We start from the raw sequence: 22,958 nt of genomic DNA, 5'->3' as shown, positions 1-22,958 counted from the left end.
GTTGTACAATTGTGTACAAGGCTGTACAAGTGTGTACAAGGTTGTACAAGTGTGTACAAGGCTGTACAATTGTGTACAAGGTTGTACAAGTGTGTACAAGGTTGTACAAGTGTGTACAAGGTTGTACAAGTGTGTACAAGGTTGTACAAATGTGTACAAGGTTGTACAAGTGTGTACAAGGTTGTACAAGTGTGTACAAGGTTGTACAAGTGTGTACAAGGTTGTACAAGTGTGTACAAGGTTGTACAAGTGTGTACAAGGTTGTACAAGTGTGTACAAGGTTGTACAAGGTTGTACAAGTGTGTACAAGGGCGTACAAGTTTTTACAAGGTTGTACAAGTGTGTACAAGTGTGTACAAGGCTGTACAATTGTGTACAAGGTTGTACAAGTGTGTAAAAGGTTGTACAAGTGTGTACAAGGTTGTACAAGTGTGTACAAGGTTGTACAAGTGTGTACAAGGTTGTACAAGTGTGTACAAGGTTGTACAAGTGTGTACAAGGTTGTACAAGTGTGTACAAGGTTGTACAAGTGTGTACAAGGTTGTACAAGTGTGTACAAGGTTGTACAAATGTGTACAAGGTTGTACAAGTGTGTACAAGGTTGTACAAGTGTGTACAAGGTTGTACAAGTGTGTACAAGGTTGTACAAGTGTGTACAATGTTGTACAAGTGTGTACAACCTTGTACAAGTGTGTACAAGCTTGTACAAGTGTGTACAAGCTTGTACAAGTGTGTACAAGCTTGTACAAGTGTGTACAAGGGTGTACAAGTGTGTACAAGGTTGTACAAGTTTTTACAAGGTTGTACAAGTGTGTACAAGGGTGTAAAATCGTGTACAAGGATGTACAAGTTTGTACAATTTTGTACAAGGTTGTACAAGTGTGTACAAGGATGTACAAGTTTGTACAAGGGTGTACAAGTGTGTACGATAAGTAAAAGTGTGTACAAGGGTGTACAAGGTTGTACAAGTGTGTACAAGGTTTTACAATTGTGTACAAGGCTGTACAAGTGTGTACAAGGTTGTACAATTGTGTACAAGGCTGTACAAGTGTGTACAAGGTTGTACAAGTGTGTACAAGGTTGTACAAGTGTGTACAAGGTTGTACAAGTGTGTACAAGGTTGTACAAGTGTGTACAAGGTTGTACAAGTGTGTACAAGGTTGTACAAGTGTGTACAAGGTTGTACAAGTGTGTACATGGTTGTACAAGTGTGTACAAGCTTGTACAAGTGTGTACAAGGGTGTACAAGTGTGTACAAGGTTGTACAAGTTTTTACAAGGTTGTACAAGTGTGTACAAGGGTGTAAAATCGTGTACAAGGATGTACAAGTTTGTACAAGGTTGTACAAGTGTGTACAAGGATGTACAAGTTTGTACAAGGGTGTACAAGTGTGTACGATAAGTAAAAGTGTGTACAAGGGTGTACAAGGTTGTACAAGTGTGTACAAGGTTGTACAATTGTGTACAAGGCTGTACAAGTGTGTACAAGGTTGTACAATTGTGTACAAGGCTGTACAATTGTGTACAAGGCTGTACAAGTGTGTAAAAGGTTGTACAAGTGTGTACAAGGTTGTACAAGTGTGTACAAGGTTGTACAAGTGTGTACAAGGTTGTATAAGTGTGTACGAGGTTGTACAATTGTGTACAAGGTTGTACAAGTGTGTACAAGTATGTACAATTGTGTACAAGGCTGTACAAGTGTGTACAAGGTTGTACAAGGTTGTACAAGTGTGTACAAGGGCGTACAAGTTTTTACAAGGTTGTACAAGTGTGTACAAGTGTGTACAAGGCTGTACAATTGTGTACAAGGTTGTACAAGTGTGTACAAGGTTGTACAAGTGTGTACAAGGTTGTACAATTGTGTACAAGGCTGTACAAGTGTGTACAAGGTTGTACAAGTGTGTACAAGGCTGTACAATTGTGTACAAGGTTGTACAAGTGTGTACAAGGTTGTACAAGTGTGTACAAGGTTGTACAATTGTGTACAAGACTGTACAAGTGTGTACAAAGTTGTGCCAGTGTGTACAAGGTTGTACAAGTGTGTACAAGGTTGTACAATTGTGTACAAGGTTGTACAAGTGTGTACAAGGTTGTACAAGTGTGTACAAGGGTGTACAATCGTGTACAAGGATGTACAAGTTTGTACAAGATTGTACAAGTGTGTACTGGGTTGTACAAGTGTGTACAAGATTGTATAAGTTTGTACAAGGTTGTACAAGTGTGTACAAGGGTGTACAAGTGTGTACAAATGTGTACAAGTTTGTACAGGGGTGTACAAGTATGTACAAGGGTGTACAAGTTTTACAAGGTTGTACAAGTGTGTACAAGGTTGTACAAGTTGTGTACTGGGTTGTACAAGTGTGTACAAGATTGTATAAGTTTGTACAAGGTTGTACAAGTGTGTACAAGGGTGTACAAGTGTGTACAAATGTGTACAAGTGTGTACAGGGGTGTACAAGTTTGTACAAGGGTGTACAAGTTTTACAAGGTTGTACAAGTGTGTACAAGGTTGTACAAGTTGTGTACAAGGTTGTACATGTGTGTACAAGGGTGTACAAGTGTGTACAAGGTTGTACAAGTGTGTACAAGCTTGTACAAGTGTGTACAAGGGTGTACAAGTGTGTACAAGGTTGTACAAGTTTTTACAAGGTTGTACAAGTGTGTACAAGGGTGTAAAATCGTGTACAAGGATGTACAAGTTTGTACAAGGTTGTACAAGTGTGTACAAGGTTGTACAAGTGTGTACAAGGTTGTACAAGTGTGTACAAGGTTGTACAAGTGTGTACAAGGTTGTACAAGTGTGTACAAGGTTGTACAAGTGTGTACAAGGTTGTACAAGTGTGTACAAGGTTGTACAAGTGTGTACAAGGTTGTACAAATGTGTACAAGGTTGTACAAGTGTGTACAAGGTTGTACAAGTGTGTACAAGGTTGTACAAGTGTGTACAATGTTGTACAAGTGTGTACAACCTTGTACAAGTGTGTACAAGCTTGTACAAGTGTGTACAAGCTTGTACAAGTGTGTACAAGCTTGTACAAGTGTGTACAAGGGTGTACAAGTGTGTACAAGGTTGTACAAGTTTTTACAAGGTTGTACAAGTGTGTACAAGGGTGTAAAATCGTGTACAAGGATGTACAAGTTTGTACAATTTTGTACAAGGTTGTACAAGTGTGTACAAGGATGTACAAGTTTGTACAAGGGTGTACAAGTGTGTACGATAAGTAAAAGTGTGTACAAGGGTGTACAAGGTTGTACAAGTGTGTACAAGGTTTTACAATTGTGTACAAGGCTGTACAAGTGTGTACAAGGTTGTACAATTGTGTACAAGGCTGTACAAGTGTGTACAAGGTTGTACAAACGTGTACAAGGTTGTACAAGTGTGTACAAGGTTGTACAAGTGTGTACAAGGTTGTACAAGTGTGTACAAGGTTGTACAAGTGTGTACAAGGTTGTACAAGTGTGTACAAGGTTGTACAAGTGTGTACAAGGTTGTACAAGTGTGTACATGGTTGTACAAGTGTGTACAAGCTTGTACAAGTGTGTACAAGGGTGTACAAGTGTGTACAAGGTTGTACAAGTTTTTACAAGGTTGTACAAGTGTGTACAAGGGTGTAAAATCGTGTACAAGGATGTACAAGTTTGTACAAGGTTGTACAAGTGTGTACAAGGATGTACAAGTTTGTACAAGGGTGTACAAGTGTGTACGATAAGTAAAAGTGTGTACAAGGGTGTACAAGGTTGTACAAGTGTGTACAAGGTTGTACAATTGTGTACAAGGCTGTACAAGTGTGTACAAGGTTGTTGTTCCGTATTCAAGCATCTACGCAACCTAGGTGAATCCAGACTTCATTCATATTTTGTTCTGACCCTTGCCCTGTCACGTGATGTCTGGCAATTCCCCCCATTCCTCATGTACTCTTCAACCCGGCATCATGTTCTCGCCATTTTCCCTAGTTTTGTATTATAATATTCCCCTACTCTATTTGTGGCATATAAATTGAACTTATATTATCGTATGTTTATCTTATGTATTTATTTGTGACACACCTAACAAAAAAGTGAACTGAATAGTTAAAAACTGTATTCAAACTGTTCTTGGTGCAACTACCGGTCGCGTACGCGAAAGCTGGCCAGCAAACATCAAGTGCGTCAACGGTCTACTAGACATCACTTCAGTAAAAAGGAAGGTACCAAATCACATTTCTTCCTATTTAAAAGTTTATTATTTTGTGCTCACAGTGTGTCTCTAAAGCTGATCTTAACATAATATATCTCACATCCCTCATTTTTTATACAGTCCACCATATCGAAGTTTACCCCCCATTCGCTGGTCCTGTCGACCCGGACTACATTTGCCAATTAAAATATAATTGATACAGTACAGTACAATAATTTATTTCTCAAATGAATGTTTATGATCAGTGTCACATCCCTAACTGGTAATATTTTGTCTTGTGAAACATTATTACGAACAATTTTAATGTCCATTCCTGTTTCATACCAGACAATTATTTTCATGTTCAATTTTGTCACTGCCACCTAAATCACGTCAAGTTAGGCCTACCTAGTTTGTCTTGAAATAAATCAAGCGTAGAACATTTTTAGGATTGAATATTTATTCACATCTCATCCATAAAATCCTTTTAAATAATAAGGTCTCACAATCAATTCAGTCTTATTATTTGGGTTTATAAATAAAACTGCAAAGTTAGTTAGTAGTTATTTCCCTGAAATATTCTATCCCATTGTCCGCCATTTTGTAACAACGTTCTGTCCTTTGCGATACACCTTGGTAGTTGGTAGTTCTCAACTTCGCCAACAGATCGCTCTGCGCTACATGGCAACCAATAACCTACAAGATTAGTGAAACGGTGGAACTGAGGACGAACCAATCACCTGTCTGCTATTAAACTGAAAACTCAACTCATCAAAACTCTGTTCATCTACATCAGCTGTTTGTTTAAATATAACCCGATATTGAATTGAAACATATCAACATAACCTGCAAGTTTGTTTATGTTGTTGAAAAATGAAGACATTATTTATTTAATCAAATACTAATTGATAAGGGTCCTGAACTGGAGAAAACTGGTAATTATTGTTATTGCTATACTCTCTTTATTCATTATTGTAAATATTATTGTCAACAGAGATTATTGGTGATAATAACAAATTGATAATTGACTTCACTTTACTATTGAAGTTGAATTGCAAATTGATTTATGCACTTCAGTAGGCCTAGATTTATGAGATCATTATTAATTTAAGATATTGGGCTATTTTATGAAAACTCATCTATTCTTGTTGTGTGTTATTTAATTTGTTTGTTCATGATGAGATTCACTACCCTACAAAGAAAAGCAAAACTTGTTAAAAACAGGTTTCAGAAAATAAATAAATATTTGTCAAACCAACTTCCTCGAACTGAAGGTCAAGAATTGACTCCTGCTAATATACAGCGTTTACACAATTATAATGAGGAGGTCAGAGATCTATTTACTGACTTTAAAACTTTATTTAATAGAGTTGTGACTGATGACCCTGCTTCTGATTGTGATGAGGAGGAATCATTTTCAATGCATGATGAACTTTCTGACTTGTATGTAGCCCTTATAAGTGACATTAAAGTTCTTTTGCCAGTTGAACCTGTTGTAACACCTACTCCACCTCCAGCTTCTCTGCGCCTGCCTAAATTTGAGTTGCCTAAATTTAGTGGTAACTATGAAGAGTGGGTTAGTTTCTATAATATTTTTGAAGCCTCTGTCAATGCGAATAATTCTGTCTCCCCAGTGAATAAGTTTCAGTATTTGCTTAGTGCCCTGAGTGGTGAGCCCTTAGACTTGGTTAAGAGTCTTAATATTACTCCTGAAAACTATGTGGTAGCCCTTCGACTTCTCAAGGATCGCTATGAAAACAAGAGACGTATTGTCACTCAGCTTGTTACAAAAATTCTGGATTTGTCGCCCATTACTAGTGGTTCGCTTAAGAGCTTACAATCATTTCTCACTGTATATAAGGAAAATACTCAAGCCTTGAAAAACTTAAATCATGACATTACAACTGAAAACACCCTGTTAGTCTTAACACTTTTAAAGAAGATCCCAGCTGATATTAGAAAATCTTTTGAAGACTCTCGCGCCTTAAACAACGAGATCCCTCTTGTTAATGATTTAATGACCTTTCTTGAAATGGAATTCAAACGTTTAGAAGGTGCTAGTATTTGTCTCAGTTCACCATCTACCTCAAAGTATTCCACTGGCCTAAAGTGTCCTACAAACATAACTAGGCCTAATAAGTTTACGCGTGAAAGTAAGCCACATTTCACCAACCATACAAAAACTGCTCTTGTCGCCACAACCAACTCTTGTAGATTTTGTCAAGCTGCAGATCACAACATATACAAGTGTCAAAATTTCCTAGCTAGAAGTGTGAGTGAAAGATCTGAGTTTATTCGCAAGAATAGGATTTGTACAAACTGCCTCGGTTATCTTCATAACACAATCAACTGCCCCTCAAGTAAAGTGTGTCAGATTTGCTCCAAACATCACCATACTCTATTGCATGAGCCCACACGTAGTTCACTTCAGTCACAGTCAAGCTATCAAACTAAGCTGTCTCCTCAAAATAAGACCTACACACCTAATTCATCTTCAAAGAATACAACAACTATTAATCCTACTGCTTCTACAAACGTTAACGCTTTTGTAGGATTGTCTAGTCAACTCAATCCAACTAAAACCACAATCCTTCTTGGTACATGTTTAGTTCATGTCTTTTCACAACATGGTCAACATACTGTACTCCGTGCTGTGCTCGACTCCGCTGCCCAACTTACCCTTATATCAGAGAAAGCTATTCAACTCATCAACGCCCCACGTACTCGACTCCATGATGAAATAAAAGGAATCTCTGGTGCAGTTATTAATTCTAGAGGTATCGTACATGTCAACATGTCTGCGATCAATGGAAATCCTTTGGCTAAAAACCATCCTTGTATGGTTTTGAGTAGTATCACATCACCCCTGCCTCAGATACCAGTTTCACACCAGGTTAAGGAATCTTTGAAACATTTTATCCTAGCCGATCCCTGTTTCGATCAGCCTGGAGAGATAGATTTACTTATCGGTGCAGACTTATTTGCCCTAACCCTCACAGGCGAACAGCATAGATTAGGACAAAATTTACCTCAAGCTCTTGGAACCATTTTTGGTTTTGTTGTGATGGGCCTCGCTCCTGTAGCCTCTGTAGCAGGAAACTCATCAAACACATTTCCCATCTCACTCTTGACAACTCATGATTTGGACCTTCATAATTCACTTCAAAAATTCTGGACGCTAGAAGAACCCCCAATACGGATCAAGGCTCAGACTGAGGAAGATACCCTCTGTTTACAACATTTTGAAAACACCCATAGACGTGATGACTCAGGTCGTTACATAATCGAGCTGCCCAAGAAACCAAATCATTCCCCTCTTGGTGAATCTTGTACCAAAGCACAATTGAGACTTAGCTCGATGGAAAGGAAATTCTCTAATCAACCCGAGTTACAAAGGCTCTATTCTGAATTTATGGATGACTACATTGAATCAGGTCATATGACTATTTGTAAAGAACCTCCCACCTCTGAATACTATTATTTGCCTCACCACGGTGTCTTCAAGGAGAATCCCCCGAATTCAAAAATACGTGTTGTTTTTGACGGCAGCGCTAAAACTACTAATGGCATATCATTGAACGACATTCTCATGCCTGGTCCCAAACTTCAAAATGATATCAGTGATGTTTTATTGTATTTTAGATGTCATAAAATTGTATTCACCTGTGACATACGTCAAATGTATCGTCAGATCTTGGTTTCTGATAAGGACAAAAGTTATCAAATGATATACTGGCGCGCTAGTCCAGATGATCCACTCCAAACGTACAAACTCAATACAGTTACATATGGGCTTAATTGTTCCCCTTTTATTGCAATCAAAACCTTGCACCAGCTAGTTTTGGACGAAGGTCAACCATACCCACAAGCTTCTGATATCTTGACCAAGTCTATCTTCTATGATGATATTATAGCTGGAGCTGAAGATCTCGATAAAGCTATGTCAGCTCAAAATGAACTGAAAACATTGCTGTCTAAAGGCGGTTTTGAACTCCGTAAGTGGATCAGTAATGCACCCCAACTCTTGGATCAGATTCCAGTCGAACACAAAGAATCACCAGTGGAGTTGACTGATGGTAGTGAGGCCTTCTACAGTGTATTGGGTTTAAGATGGACCCCAGAGACAGACATGCTCTCATACAAAGTAAAGAATGTTGAAGTAGGCCACTTGCTAACCAAGAGAATGATTCTCTCAACAATCGCTAAACTCTATGATCTCCCAGGATTTCTCACACCTATAATATTTTGGGCTAAAACACTCATTCAATATCTTTGGACCACAGGTCTAAAATGGGATGATCCAATTCAAGATGAGATAAGAACAAAATGGATTTCCTTTTTAGAAGAACTACCCGTGATCCAAAACCTAAGGATCCCACGGTACATCTTTACCTCAACTCATAAGCTTGCAGAACTTCATGGTTTCAGCGATGCTTCGGAGAAAGGATATGCTGCAGTAGTCTACCTCCGTGTGATCAACTTATCGAATGATGTTAAAATTAATCTGATAATGGCCAAGTCTAAAGTCGCCCCACTAAAAAGAGTATCTCTGCCTCGTCTCGAACTGTGCGGTGCTCACCTACTTGGAAAGCTCCTGCAATACTGTTCAAATCTTCTTTCGTCCCACATTAAGATTGACTCGATGTATGCATGGTGTGACTCTACCATTGTTCTTACATGGATACGCACTCACCCCTATCGCTTAAAAGTTTATGTGGCCAACCGTGTCTCAGAACTACAAGAATTAATTTCTCCTGAATCATGGCATTACGTCAAGTCCCTAGACAACCCAGCAGATTGTGCAACCCGAGGACTCTCCCCATCTCAACTCTTAAGCCACCAATTGTGGTGGAAGGGACCTGAATGGTTATACTTGTCATCAGATCTTTGGCCAAAGCCCGAATTCAGTTTAATCACTGATCAAGACACTCTTGAAGTCAAACCAAATCCCTTGAATGTCCTAGTTAACGTTGAAAAGTTAGAAAATGACAGATTTGATTTACTTGAAAAATTCTCATGCTTTAGAAAACTTGTAAATGTCACTGCTTATGTTCTACGATTCATCCATTATCTTCGTGGGAACGCCCGACTAGCTGGACAACTTAGTTATAAAGAGATCTCTTCTGCTAAAATGAATCTCTTCAAACTCATTCAAATTTCATCTTTCAAGGATGACATCACAGCTCTGAAAAAGGGCACTCAGTGCAGCTTAAGACTGGCTCGGTTATCACCTTACATTGACGATAACGGTTTGGTAAGAGTAGGCGGTAGGTTGAAACATTCAAACCTTACTCAAGATGCCAAATACCCAATCCTGTTACCTAAATCTCATAATGTTGTAAAACTGTTGGTCATGCACTATCATCTCAAATATTTACACGCAGGCCCTCAGTTGCTGCAATCGATCCTCACTCAAGAAGTATGGATATTATCTGCTCGTAGTGTAATCAGATCTGTAATCTTTAAATGTCAAAGATGTTTTAAGTTGAAACCTACAAATCAACCTCCACTTATGGGAGACTTACCCGAAACTCGACTACGGCCTGTAAGACCATTCTATCATACTGGCATGGATTATAGCGGTCACTTTGAAGTGAAAGTACACACCACTAGGAATTCTCAAAAGCTTAAGTCATACCTCTGCCTATTTGTTTGCTTTACCACAAAAGCGGTGCACTTGGAAGTTGTAACTGATCTCTCAGTGGACTCATTCATTGCTGCTCTTAAAAGATTTGTTTCTCGTCGTGGACTTTGTGCTCACCTATACTCTGATTGTGGAACGAACTATGTCGGTGCCTCCAAGCAACTGAATAAGACCTTCCAGAATTTCATTGATGAAAGGAATACTCAAGATGCTCTCACTAACTTCGCCCTCGATCATTCAATTAATTTTCATTTCCAACCACCAGCCGCGCCTCACCAAGGAGGCCTTTGGGAGAGTGCCATAAAGAGCTCAAAGTACCATCTCAAGAGAGTAATTGGAGATCAAATTCTAACACTAATGGAGCTGATAACTCTTGTCACGCAGGTGGAAGCAGTATTGAACTCTCGTCCACTAACAGCTCTATCAGCAGATCCATCTGACATCACAGCACTCACCCCAGGTCATTTTCTCATCGGGACATCTCTTGTTGCAGTACCTGAAGTAAATGTATCCGATATTCCTGACAATCGACTAAAGCATTGGCAAACAGTTCAGGCTCTACATCAACGCTTCTGGAGAAGGTGGCACCAAGAGTATTTGCACCAGCTTCAACAAAGGAAAAAGTGGATAAAGCCAAACAAGAATCTTGAAGTAGGCGATTTAGTCATTATCCATGACCCAAAAACACCACCACTTCTCTGGCCTCTTGGTCGCATTGTGAAGACATCACCTGGAGCAGATGGCATCGTTCGAGTTGTCTCCATCAAGACTTCGAGAGGAATCTTCTGTCGCCCTGCTACCAAGGTGTACCCGCTCCCCTAATCACAAAATATTTCTATTTAATGTCCTATTTCATGTTTATTTATATTTATAATTGTCATATATATCATATCTTATAATTAGGTGTGTCATCATTATCTATTGTGTATATATATCTACATTGTATTACTTGTGCCCATTTATGAGTCAATGAATCAATTTATGAATCTGTTGAACCATGTATGGTTCAAGGCGGGCGGCATGTTCCGTATTCAAGCATCTACGCAACCTAGGTGAATCCAGACTTCATTCATATTTTGTTCTGACCCTTGCCCTGTCACGTGATGTCTGGCAATTCCCCCCATTCCTCATGTACTCTTCAACCCGGCATCATGTTCTCGCCATTTTCCCTAGTTTTGTATTATAATATTCCCCTACTCTATTTGTGGCATATAAATTGAACTTATATTATCGTATGTTTATCTTATGTATTTATTTGTGACACACCTAACAAAAAAGTGAACTGAATAGTTAAAAACTGTATTCAAACTGTTCTTGGTGCAACTACCGGTCGCGTACGCGAAAGCTGGCCAGCAAACATCAAGTGCGTCAACGGTCTACTAGACATCACTTCAGTAAAAAGGAAGGTACCAAATCACATTTCTTCCTATTTAAAAGTTTATTATTTTGTGCTCACAGTGTGTCTCTAAAGCTGATCTTAACATAATATATCTCACATCCCTCATTTTTTATACAGTCCACCATATCGAAGTTTACCCCCCAGTTGTACAATTGTGTACAAGGCTGTACAATTGTGTACAAGGCTGTACAAGTGTGTAAAAGGTTGTACAAGTGTGTACAAGGTTGTACAAGTGTGTACAAGGTTGTACAAGTGTGTACAAGGTTGTACAAGTGTGTACAAGGTTGTATAAGTGTGTACGAGGTTGTACAATTGTGTACAAGGTTGTACGAGTGTGTACAAGTATGTACAATTGTGTACAAGGCTGTACAAGTGTGTACAAGGTTGTACAAGGTTGTACAAGTGTGTACAAGGGCGTACAAGTTTTTACAAGGTTGTACAAGTGTGTACAAGTGTGTACAAGGCTGTACAATTGTGTACAAGGTTGTACAAGTGTGTACAAGGTTGTACAAGTGTGTACAAGGTTGTACAATTGTGTACAAGGCTGTACAAGTGTGTACAAGGTTGTACAAGTGTGTACAAGGCTGTACAATTGTGTACAAGGTTGTACAAGTGTGTACAAGGTTGTACAAGTGTGTACAAGGTTGTACAATTGTGTACAAGACTGTACAAGTGTGTACAAAGTTGTGCAAGTGTGTACAAGGTTGTACAAGTGTGTACAAGGTTGTACAATTGTGTACAAGGTTGTACAAGTGTGTACAAGGTTGTACAAGTGTGTACAAGGGTGTACAATCGTGTACAAGGATGTACAAGTTTGTACAAGATTGTACAAGTGTGTACTGGGTTGTACAAGTGTGTACAAGATTGTATAAGTTTGTACAAGGTTGTACAAGTGTGTACAAGGGTGTACAAGTGTGTACAAATGTGTACAAGTGTGTACAGGGGTGTACAAGTTTGTACAAGGGTGTACAAGTTTTACAAGGTTGTACAAGTGTGTACAAGGTTGTACAAGTTGTGTACTGGGTTGTACAAGTGTGTACAAGATTGTATAAGTTTGTACAAGGTTGTACAAGTGTGTACAAGGGTGTACAAGTGTGTACAAATGTGTACAAGTGTGTACAGGGGTGTACAAGTTTGTACAAGGGTGTACAAGTTTTACAAGGTTGTACAAGTGTGTACAAGGTTGTACAAGTTGTGTACAAGGTTGTACATGTGTGTACAAGGGTGTACAAGTGTGTACAAGGTTGTACAAGTGTGTACAAGCTTGTACAAGTGTGTACAAGGGTGTACAAGTGTGTACAAGGTTGTACAAGTTTTTACAAGGTTGTACAAGTGTGTACAAGGGTGTAAAATCGTGTACAAGGATGTACAAGTTTGTACAAGGTTGTACAAGTGTGTACAAGGATGTACAAGTTTGTACAAGGGTGTACAAGTGTGTACGATAAGTAAAAGTGTGTACAAGGGTGTACAAGGTTGTACAAGTGTGTACAAGGTTGTACAATTGTGTACAAGGCTGTACAAGTGTGTACAAGGTTGTACAATTGTGTACAAGGCTGTACAAGTGTGTACAAGATTGTACAAGTGTGTACAAGGTTGTACAAGTGTGTACAAGGATGTAAAAGTTTGTACAAGGGTGTACAAGTGTGTACGATGTTTAAAAGTTTGTACAAGGGTGTACAAGGTTGTACAAGTGTGTACAAGGTTGTACAATTGTGTACAAGGCTGTACAAGTGTGTACAAGGTTGTACAATTTTGTACAAGGCTGTACAAGTGTGTACAAGGTTGTACAAGCGTGTACAAGGCTGTACAATTGTGTACAAGGTTGTACAAGTGTGTACAAGGTTGTACAAGTGTGTACAAGGTTGTACAATTGTGTACAAGGCTGTACAAGTGTGTACAAGGTTGTACAAGTGTGTACAAGGTTGTACAAGTGTGTACAAGGTTGTACAAGTGTGTACAAGGTTGTACAAGTGTGTACAAGGTTGTACAAGTGTGTACAAGGTTGTACAAGTGTGTACAAGGTTGTACAATTGTGTATCAGGTTGTACAAGTGTGTACAAGGTTGTACAAGTGTGTACAAGGTTGTACAATTGTGTACAAGGTTGTACAAGTGTGTACAAGGTTGTACAAGTGTGTACAAGGGTGTACAATCGTGTACAAGGATGTACAAGTTTGTACAAGATTGTACAAGTGTGTACTGGGTTGTACAAGTGTGTACAAGATTGTATAAGTTTGTACAAGGTTGTACAAGTGTGTACAAGGGTGTACAAGTGTGTACAAATGTGTACAAGTGTGTACAGGGGTGTACAAGTTTGTACAAGGGTGTACAAGTTTTACAAGGTTGTACAAGTGTGTACAAGGTTGTACAAGTTGTGTACTGGGTTGTACAAGTGTGTACAAGATTGTATAAGTTTGTACAAGGTTGTACAAGTGTGTACAAGGGTGTACAAGTGTGTACAAATGTGTACAAGTGTGTACAGGGGTGTACAAGTTTGTACAAGGGTGTACAAGTTTTACAAGGTTGTACAAGTGTGTACAAGGTTGTACAAGTTGTGTACAAGGTTGTACATGTGTGTACAAGGGTGTACAAGTGTGTACAAGGTTGTACAAGTGTGTACAAGCTTGTACAAGTGTGTACAAGGGTGTACAAGTGTGTACAAGGTTGTACAAGTTTTTACAAGGTTGTACAAGTGTGTACAAGGGTGTAAAATCGTGTACAAGGATGTACAAGTTTGTACAAGGTTGTACAAGTGTGTACAAGGATGTACAAGTTTGTACAAGGGTGTACAAGTGTGTACGATAAGTAAAAGTGTGTACAAGGGTGTACAAGGTTGTACAAGTGTGTACAAGGTTGTACAATTGTGTACAAGGCTGTACAAGTGTGTACAAGGTTGTACAATTGTGTACAAGGCTGTACAAGTGTGTACAAGATTGTACAAGTGTGTACAAGGTTGTACAAGTGTGTACAAGGATGTAAAAGTTTGTACAAGGGTGTACAAGTGTGTACGATGTTTAAAAGTTTGTACAAGGGTGTACAAGGTTGTACAAGTGTGTACAAGGTTGTACAATTGTGTACAAGGCTGTACAAGTGTGTACAAGGTTGTACAATTTTGTACACGGCTGTACAAGTGTGTACAAGGTTGTACAAGCGTGTACAAGGCTGTACAATTGTGTACAAGGTTGTACAAGTGTGTACAAGGTTGTACAAGTGTGTACAAGGTTGTACAATTGTGTACAAGGCTGTACAAGTGTGTACAAGGTTGTACAAGTGTGTACAAGGTTGTACAAGTGTGTACAAGGTTGTACAAGTGTGTACAAGGTTGTACAATTGTGTATCAGGTTGTACAAGTGTGTACAAGGTTGTACAAGTGTGTACAAGGGTGAACAATCGTGTACAAGGATGTACAAGTTTGTACAAGTTTGTACAAGTTTGTACAAGGTTGTACAAGTGTGTACCTGGATGTACAAGTTTGTACAAGGGTGCACAAGGTTGTACAAGTGTGTACAAGGTTGTACAAGTGTGTACAAGGTTGTACAAGTGTGTACAAGGTTGTACAAGTGTGTACAAGGTTGTACAAGTGTGTACAAGGTTGTACAAGTGTGTACAAGGTTGTACAAGTGTGTACAAGGTTGTACAAGTGTGTACAATGTTGTACAAGTGTGTACAACCTTGTACAATTGTGTACAAGGTTGTACAAGTGTGTACAAGGTTGTACAAGTGTGTACAAGGTTGTACAATTGTGTACAAGGCTGTACAAGTGTGTACAAGGTTGTACAAGTGTGTACAAGGTTGTACAAGTGTGTAAAAGGTTGTACAAGTGTGTACAACGTTGTACAAGTGTGTACAAGGTTGTACAAGTGTGTACAAGGTTGTACAAGTGTGTACAAGGTTGTACAAGTGTGTACAAGGTTGTACAAGTGTGTACAAGGTTGTACAAGTGTGTACAAGGTTGTACAAGTGTGTACAAGGTTGTACAAATGTGTACAAGGTTGTACAAGTGTGTACAAGGTTGTACAAGTGTGTACAAGGTTGTACAAGTGTGTACAAGGTTGTACAAGTGTGTACAATGTTGTACAAGTGTGTACAACCTTGTACAAGTGTGTACAAGCTTGTACAAGTATGTACAAGCTTGTACAAGTGTGTACAAGCTTGTACAAGTGTGTACAAGGGTGTACAAGTGTGTACAAGGTTGTACAAGTTTTTACAAGGTTGTACAAGTGTGTACAAGGGTGTAAAATCGTGTACAAGGATGTACAAGTTTGTACAATTTTGTACAAGGTTGTACAAGTGTGTACAAGGATGTACAAGTTTGTACAAGGGTGTACAAGTGTGTACGATAAGTAAAAGTGTGTACAAGGGTGTACAAGGTTGTACAAGTGTGTACAAGGTTTTACAATTGTGTACAAGGCTGTACAAGTGTGTACAAGGTTGTACAATTGTGTACAAGGCTGTACAAGTGTGTACAAGGTTGTACAAGTGTGTACAAGGTTGTACAAGTGTGTACAAGGTTGTACAAGTGTGTACAAGGTTGTACAAGTGTGTACAAGGTTGTACAAGTGTGTACAAGGTTGTACAAGTGTGTACAAGGTTGTACAAGTGTGTACATGGTTGTACAAGTGTGTACAAGCTTGTACAAGTGTGTACAAGGGTGTACAAGTGTGTACAAGGTTGTACAAGTTTTTACAAGGTTGTACAAGTGTGTACAAGGGTGTAAAATCGTGTACAAGGATGTACAAGTTTGTACAAGGTTGTACAAGTGTGTACAAGGATGTACAAGTTTGTACAAGGGTGTACAAGTGTGTACGATAAGTAAAAGTGTGTACAAGGGTGTACAAGGTTGTACAAGTGTGTACAAGGTTGTACAATTGTGTACAAGGCTGTACAAGTGTGTACAAGGTTGTACAATTGTGTACAAGGCTGTACAATTGTGTACAAGGCTGTACAAGTGTGTAAAAGGTTGTACAAGTGTGTACAAGGTTGTACAAGTGTGTACAAGGTTGTACAAGTGTGTACAAGGTTGTATAAGTGTGTACGAGGTTGTACAATTGTGTACAAGGTTGTACAAGTGTGTACAAGTATGTACAATTGTGTACAAGGCTGTACAAGTGTGTACAAGGTTGTACAAGGTTGTACAAGTGTGTACAAGGGCGTACAAGTTTTTACAAGGTTGTACAAGTGTGTACAAGTGTGTACAAGGCTGTACAATTGTGTACAAGGTTGTACAAGTGTGTACAAGGTTGTACAAGTGTGTACAAGGTTGTACAATTGTGTACAAGGCTGTACAAGTGTGTACAAGGTTGTACAAGTGTGTACAAGGCTGTACAATTGTGTACAAGGTTGTACAAGTGTGTACAAGGTTGTACAAGTGTGTACAAGGTTGTACAATTGTGTACAAGACTGTACAAGTGTGTACAAAGTTGTGCCAGTGTGTACAAGGTTGTACAAGTGTGTACAAGGTTGTACAATTGTGTACAAGGTTGTACAAGTGTGTACAAGGTTGTACAAGTGTGTACAAGGGTGTACAATCGTGTACAAGGATGTACAAGTTTGTACAAGATTGTACAAGTGTGTACTGGGTTGTACAAGTGTGTACAAGATTGTATAAGTTTGTACAAGGTTGTACAAGTGTGTACAAGGGTGTACAAGTGTGTACAAATGTGTACAAGTTTGTACAGGGGTGTACAAGTTTGTACAAGGGTGTACAAGTTTTACAAGGTTGTACAAGTGTGTACAAGGTTGTACAAGTTGTGTACTGGGTTGTACAAGTGTGTACAAGATTGTATAAGTTTGTACAAGGTTGTACAAGTGTGTACAAGGGTGTACAAGTGTGTACAAATGTGTACAAGTGTGTACAGGGGTGTACAAGTTTGTACAAGGGTGTACAAGTTTTACAAGGTTGTACAAGTGTGTACAAGGTTGTACAAGTTGTGTACAAGGTTGTACATGTGTGTACAAGGGTGTACAAGTGTGTACAAGGTTGTACAAGTGTGTACAAGCTTGTACAAGTGTGTACAAGGGTGTACAAGTGTGTACAAGGTTGTACAAGTTTTTACAAGGTTGTACAAGTGTGTACAAGGGTGTAAAATCGTGTACAAGGATGTACAAGTTTGTACAAGGTTGTACAAGTGTGTACAAGGTTGTACAAGTGTGTACAAGGTTGTACAAGTGTGTACAAGGTTGTACAAGTGTGTACAAGGTTGTACAAGTGTGTACAAGGTTGTACAAGTGTGTACAAGGTTGTACAAGTGTGTACAAGGTTGTACAAGTGTGTACAAGGTTGTACAAGTGTGTACAAGGTTGTACAAGTGTGTACAAGGTTGTACAAGTGTGTACAATGTTGTACAAGTGTGTACAACCTTGTACAAGTGTGTACAAGCTTGTACAAGTGTGTACAAGCTTGTACAAGTGTGTACAAGCTTGTACAAGTGTGTACAAGGGTGTACAAGTGTGTACAAGGTTGTACAAGTTTTTACAAGGTTGTACAAGTGTGTACAAGGGTGTAAAATCGTGTACAAGGATGTACAAGTTTGTACAATTTTGTACAAGGTTGTACAAGTGTGTACAAGGATGTACAAGTTTGTACAAGGGTGTACAAGTGTGTACGATAAGTAAAAGTGTGTACAAGGGTGTACAAGGTTGTACAAGTGTGTACAAGGTTTTACAATTGTGTACAAGGCTGTACAAGTGTGTACAAGGTTGTACAATTGTGTACAAGGCTGTACAAGTGTGTACAAGGTTGTACAAACGTGTACAAGGTTGTACAAGTGTGTACAAGGTTGTACAAGTGTGTACAAGGTTGTACAAGTGTGTACAAGGTTGTACAAGTGTGTACAAGGTTGTACAAGTGTGTACAAGGTTGTACAAGTGTGTACAAGGTTGTACAAGTGTGTACATGGTTGTACAAGTGTGTACAAGCTTGTACAAGTGTGTACAAGGGTGTACAAGTGTGTACAAGGTTGTACAAGTTTTTACAAGGTTGTACAAGTGTGTACAAGGGTGTAAAATCGTGTACAAGGATGTACAAGTTTGTACAAGGTTGTACAAGTGTGTACAAGGATGTACAAGTTTGTACAAGGGTGTACAAGTGTGTACGATAAGTAAAAGTGTGTACAAGGGTGTACAAGGTTGTACAAGTGTGTACAAGGTTGTACAATTGTGTACAAGGCTGTACAAGTGTGTACAAGGTTGTACAATTGTGTACAAGGCTGTACAATTGTGTACAAGGCTGTACAAGTGTGTAAAAGGTTGTACAAGTGTGTACAAGGTTGTACAAGTGTGTACAAGGTTGTACAAGTGTGTACAAGGTTGTACAAGTGTGTACAAGGTTGTATAAGTGTGTACGAGGTTGTACAATTGTGTACAAGGTTGTACAAGTGTGTACAAGTATGTACAATTGTGTACAAGGCTGTACAAGTGTGTACAAGGTTGTACAAGGTTGTACAAGTGTGTACAAGGGCGTACAAGTTTTTACAAGGTTGTACAAGTGTGTACAAGTGTGTACAAGGCTGTACAATTGTGTACAAGGTTGTACAAGTGTGTACAAGGTTGTACAAGTGTGTACAAGGTTGTACAATTGTGTACAAGGCTGTACAAGTGTGTACAAGGTTGTACAAGTGTGTACAAGGCTGTACAATTGTGTACAAGGTTGTACAAGTGTGTACAAGGTTGTACAAGTGTGTACAAGGTTGTACAATTGTGTACAAGACTGTACAAGTGTGTACAAAGTTGTGCAAGTGTGTACAAGGTTGTACAAGTGTGTACAAGGTTGTACAATTGTGTACAAGGTTGTACAAGTGTGTACAAGGTTGTACAAGTGTGTACAAGGGTGTACAATCGTGTACAAGGATGTACAAGTTTGTACAAGATTGTACAAGTGTGTACTGGGTTGTACAAGTGTGTACAAGATTGTATAAGTTTGTACAAGGTTGTACAAGTGTGTACAAGGGTGTACAAGTGTGTACAAATGTGTACAAGTGTGTACAGGGGTGTACAAGTTTGTACAAGGGTGTACAAGTTTTACAAGGTTGTACAAGTGTGTACAAGGTTGTACAAGTTGTGTACTGGGTTGTACAAGTGTGTACAAGATTGTATAAGTTTGTACAAGGTTGTACAAGTGTGTACAAGGGTGTACAAGTGTGTACAAATGTGTACAAGTGTGTACAGGGGTGTACAAGTTTGTACAAGGGTGTACAAGTTTTACAAGGTTGTACAAGTGTGTACAAGGTTGTACAAGTTGTGTACAAGGTTGTACATGTGTGTACAAGGGTGTACAAGTGTGTACAAGGTTGTACAAGTGTGTACAAGCTTGTACAAGTGTGTACAAGGGTGTACAAGTGTGTACAAGGTTGTACAAGTTTTTACAAGGTTGTACAAGTGTATACAAGGGTGTAAAATCGTGTACAAGGATGTACAAGTTTGTACAAGGTTGTACAAGTGTGTACAAGGATGTACAAGTTTGTACAAGGGTGTACAAGTGTGTACGATAAGTAAAAGTGTGTACAAGGGTGTACAAGGTTGTACAAGTGTGTACAAGGTTGTACAATTGTGTACAAGGCTGTACAAGTGTGTACAAGGTTGTACAATTGTGTACAAGGCTGTACAAGTGTGTACAAGATTGTACAAGTGTGTACAAGGTTGTACAAGTGTGTACAAGGATGTAAAAGTTTGTACAAGGGTGTACAAGTGTGTACGATGTTTAAAAGTTTGTACAAGGGTGTACAAGGTTGTACAAGTGTGTACAAGGTTGTACAATTGTGTACAAGGCTGTACAAGTGTGTACAAGGTTGTACAATTTTGTACAAGGCTGTACAAGTGTGTACAAGGTTGTACAAGCGTGTACAAGGCTGTACAATTGTGTACAAGGTTGTACAAGTGTGTACAAGGTTGTACAAGTGTGTACAAGGTTGTACAATTGTGTACAAGGCTGTACAAGTGTGTACAAGGTTGTACAAGTGTGTACAAGGTTGTACAAGTGTGTACAAGGTTGTACAAGTGTGTACAAGGTTGTACAAGTGTGTACAAGGTTGTACAATTGTGTATCAGGTTGTACAAGTGTGTACAAGGTTGTACAAGTGTGTACAAGGGTGAACAATCGTGTACAAGGATGTACAAGTTTGTACAAGTTTGTACAAGTTTGTACAAGGTTGTACAAGTGTGTACATGGATGTACAAGTTTGTACAAGGGTGCACAAGGTTGTACAAGTGTGTACAAGGTTGTACAAGTGTGTACAAGGTTGTACAAGTGTGTACAAGGTTGTACAAGTGTGTACAAGGTTGTACAAATGTGTACAAGGTTGTACAAGTGTGTACAAGGTTGTACAAGTGTGTACAAGGTTGTACAAGTGTGTACAATGTTGTACAAGTGTGTACAACCTTGTACAATTGTGTACAAGGTTGTACAAGTGTGTACAAGGTTGTACAAGTGTGTACAAGGTTGTACAATTGTGTACAAGGCTGTACAAGTGTGTACAAGGTTGTACAAGTGTGTACAAGGTTGTACAAGTGTGTAAAAGGTTGTACAAGTGTGTACAAGGTTGTACAAGTGTGTACAAGGTTGTACAAGTGTGTACAAGGTTGTACAAGTGTGTACAAGGTTGTACAAGTGTGTACAAGGTTGTACAAGTGTGTACAAGGTTGTACAAGTGTGTACAAGGTTGTACAAGTGTGTACAAGGTTGTACAAATGTGTACAAGGTTGTACAAGTGTGTACAAGGTTGTACAAGTGTGTACAAGGTTGTACAAGTGTGTACAAGGTTGTACAAGTGTGTACAATGTTGTACAAGTGTGTACAACCTTGTACAAGTGTGTACAAGCTTGTACAAGTGTGTACAAGCTTGTACAAGTGTGTACAAGCTTGTACAAGTGTGTACAAGGGTATACAAGTGTGTACAAGGTTGTACAAGTTTTTACAAGGTTGTACAAGTGTGTACAAGGGTGTAAAATCGTGTACAAGGATGTACAAGTTTGTACAATTTTGTACAAGGTTGTACAAGTGTGTACAAGGATGTACAAGTTTGTACAAGGGTGTACAAGTGTGTACGATAAGTAAAAGTGTGTACAAGGGTGTACAAGGTTGTACAAGTGTGTACAAGGTTTTACAATTGTGTACAAGGCTGTACAAGTGTGTACAAGGTTGTACAATTGTGTACAAGGCTGTACAAGTGTGTACAAGGTTGTACAAGTGTGTACAAGGTTGTACAAGTGTGTACAAGGTTGTACAAGTGTGTACAAGGTTGTACAAGTGTGTACAAGGTTGTACAAGTGTGTACAAGGTTGTACAAGTGTGTACATGGTTGTACAAGTGTGTACAAGCTTGTACAAGTGTGTACAAGGGTGTACAAGTGTGTACAAGGTTGTACAAGTTTTTACAAGGTTGTACAAGTGTGTACAAGGGTGTAAAATCGTGTACAAGGATGTACAAGTTTGTACAAGGTTGTACAAGTGTGTACAAGGATGTACAAGTTTGTACAAGGGTGTACAAGTGTGTACGATAAGTAAAAGTGTGTACAAGGGTGTACAAGGTTGTACAAGTGTGTACAAGGTTGTACAATTGTGTACAAGGCTGTACAAGTGTGTACAAGGTTGTACAATTGTGTACAAGGCTGTACAATTGTGTACAAGGCTGTACAAGTGTGTAAAAGGTTGTACAAGTGTGTACAAGGTTGTACAAGTGTGTACAAGGTTGTACAAGTGTGTACAAGGTTGTATAAGTGTGTACGAGGTTGTACAATTGTGTACAAGGTTGTACAAGTGTGTACAAGTATGTACAATTGTGTACAAGGCTGTACAAGTGTGTACAAGGTTGTACAAGGTTGTACAAGTGTGTACAAGGGCGTACAAGTTTTTACAAGGTTGTACAAGTGTGTACAAGTGTGTACAAGGCTGTACAATTGTGTACAAGGTTGTACAAGTGTGTACAAGGTTGTACAAGTGTGTACAAGGTTGTACAATTGTGTACAAGGCTGTACAAGTGTGTACAAGGTTGTACAAGTGTGTACAAGGCTGTACAATTGTGTACAAGGTTGTACAAGTGTGTACAAGGTTGTACAAGTGTGTACAAGGTTGTACAATTGTGTACAAGACTGTACAAGTGTGTACAAAGTTGTGCAAGTGTGTACAAGGTTGTACAAGTGTGTACAAGGTTGTACAATTGTGTACAAGGTTGTACAAGTGTGTACAAGGTTGTACAAGTGTGTACAAGGGTGTACAATCGTGTACAAGGATGTACAAGTTTGTACAAGATTGTACAAGTGTGTACTGGGTTGTACAAGTGTGTACAAGATTGTATAAGTTTGTACAAGGTTGTACAAGTGTGTACAAGGGTGTACAAGTGTGTACAAATGTGTACAAGTTTGTACAGGGGTGTACAAGTTTGTACAAGGGTGTACAAGTTTTACAAGGTTGTACAAGTGTGTACAAGGTTGTACAAGTTGTGTACTGGGTTGTACAAGTGTGTACAAGATTGTATAAGTTTGTACAAGGTTGTACAAGTGTGTACAAGGGTGTACAAGTGTGTACAAATGTGTACAAGTGTGTACAGGGGTGTACAAGTTTGTACAAGGGTGTACAAGTTTTACAATTTTGTACAAGTGTGTACAAGGTTGTACAAGTTGTGTACAAGGTTGTACATGTGTGTACAAGGGTGTACAAGTGTGTACAAGGTTGTACAAGTGTGTACAAGCTTGTACAAGTGTGTACAAGGGTGTACAAGTGTGTACAAGGTTGTACAAGTTTTTACAAGGTTGTACAAGTGTGTACAA

General features: G+C 39.0%; 1 protein-coding gene across 1 annotated transcript; it reads left to right on the top strand.

Annotated features, from left to right (window-relative positions):
* Window positions 1-5,523: 5,523 nt before the first annotated feature.
* LOC128982563 (uncharacterized) lies at window positions 5,524-10,621 on the top strand (the record flags this gene model as incomplete). The annotated part of the gene is made up of 2 exons (XM_054401518.1): window positions 5,524-5,714; window positions 6,708-10,621. Coding segments are annotated over 2 exons (4,105 nt in total), but the record flags the coding sequence as incomplete, so codon positions are not given.
* Between the last annotated feature and the right edge of the window lie 12,337 nt (window positions 10,622-22,958).

Source organism: Macrosteles quadrilineatus, unplaced genomic scaffold (assembly GCF_028750875.1).
Source record: "Macrosteles quadrilineatus isolate MER2022 unplaced genomic scaffold, UCM_ALF_1.0 Scaffold_562__1_contigs__length_48758, whole genome shotgun sequence".
NCBI classification, from domain to species: Eukaryota; Metazoa; Arthropoda; class Insecta; order Hemiptera; family Cicadellidae; genus Macrosteles; species Macrosteles quadrilineatus.
This window is presented reverse-complemented; position numbering and strand designations above follow the sequence as displayed.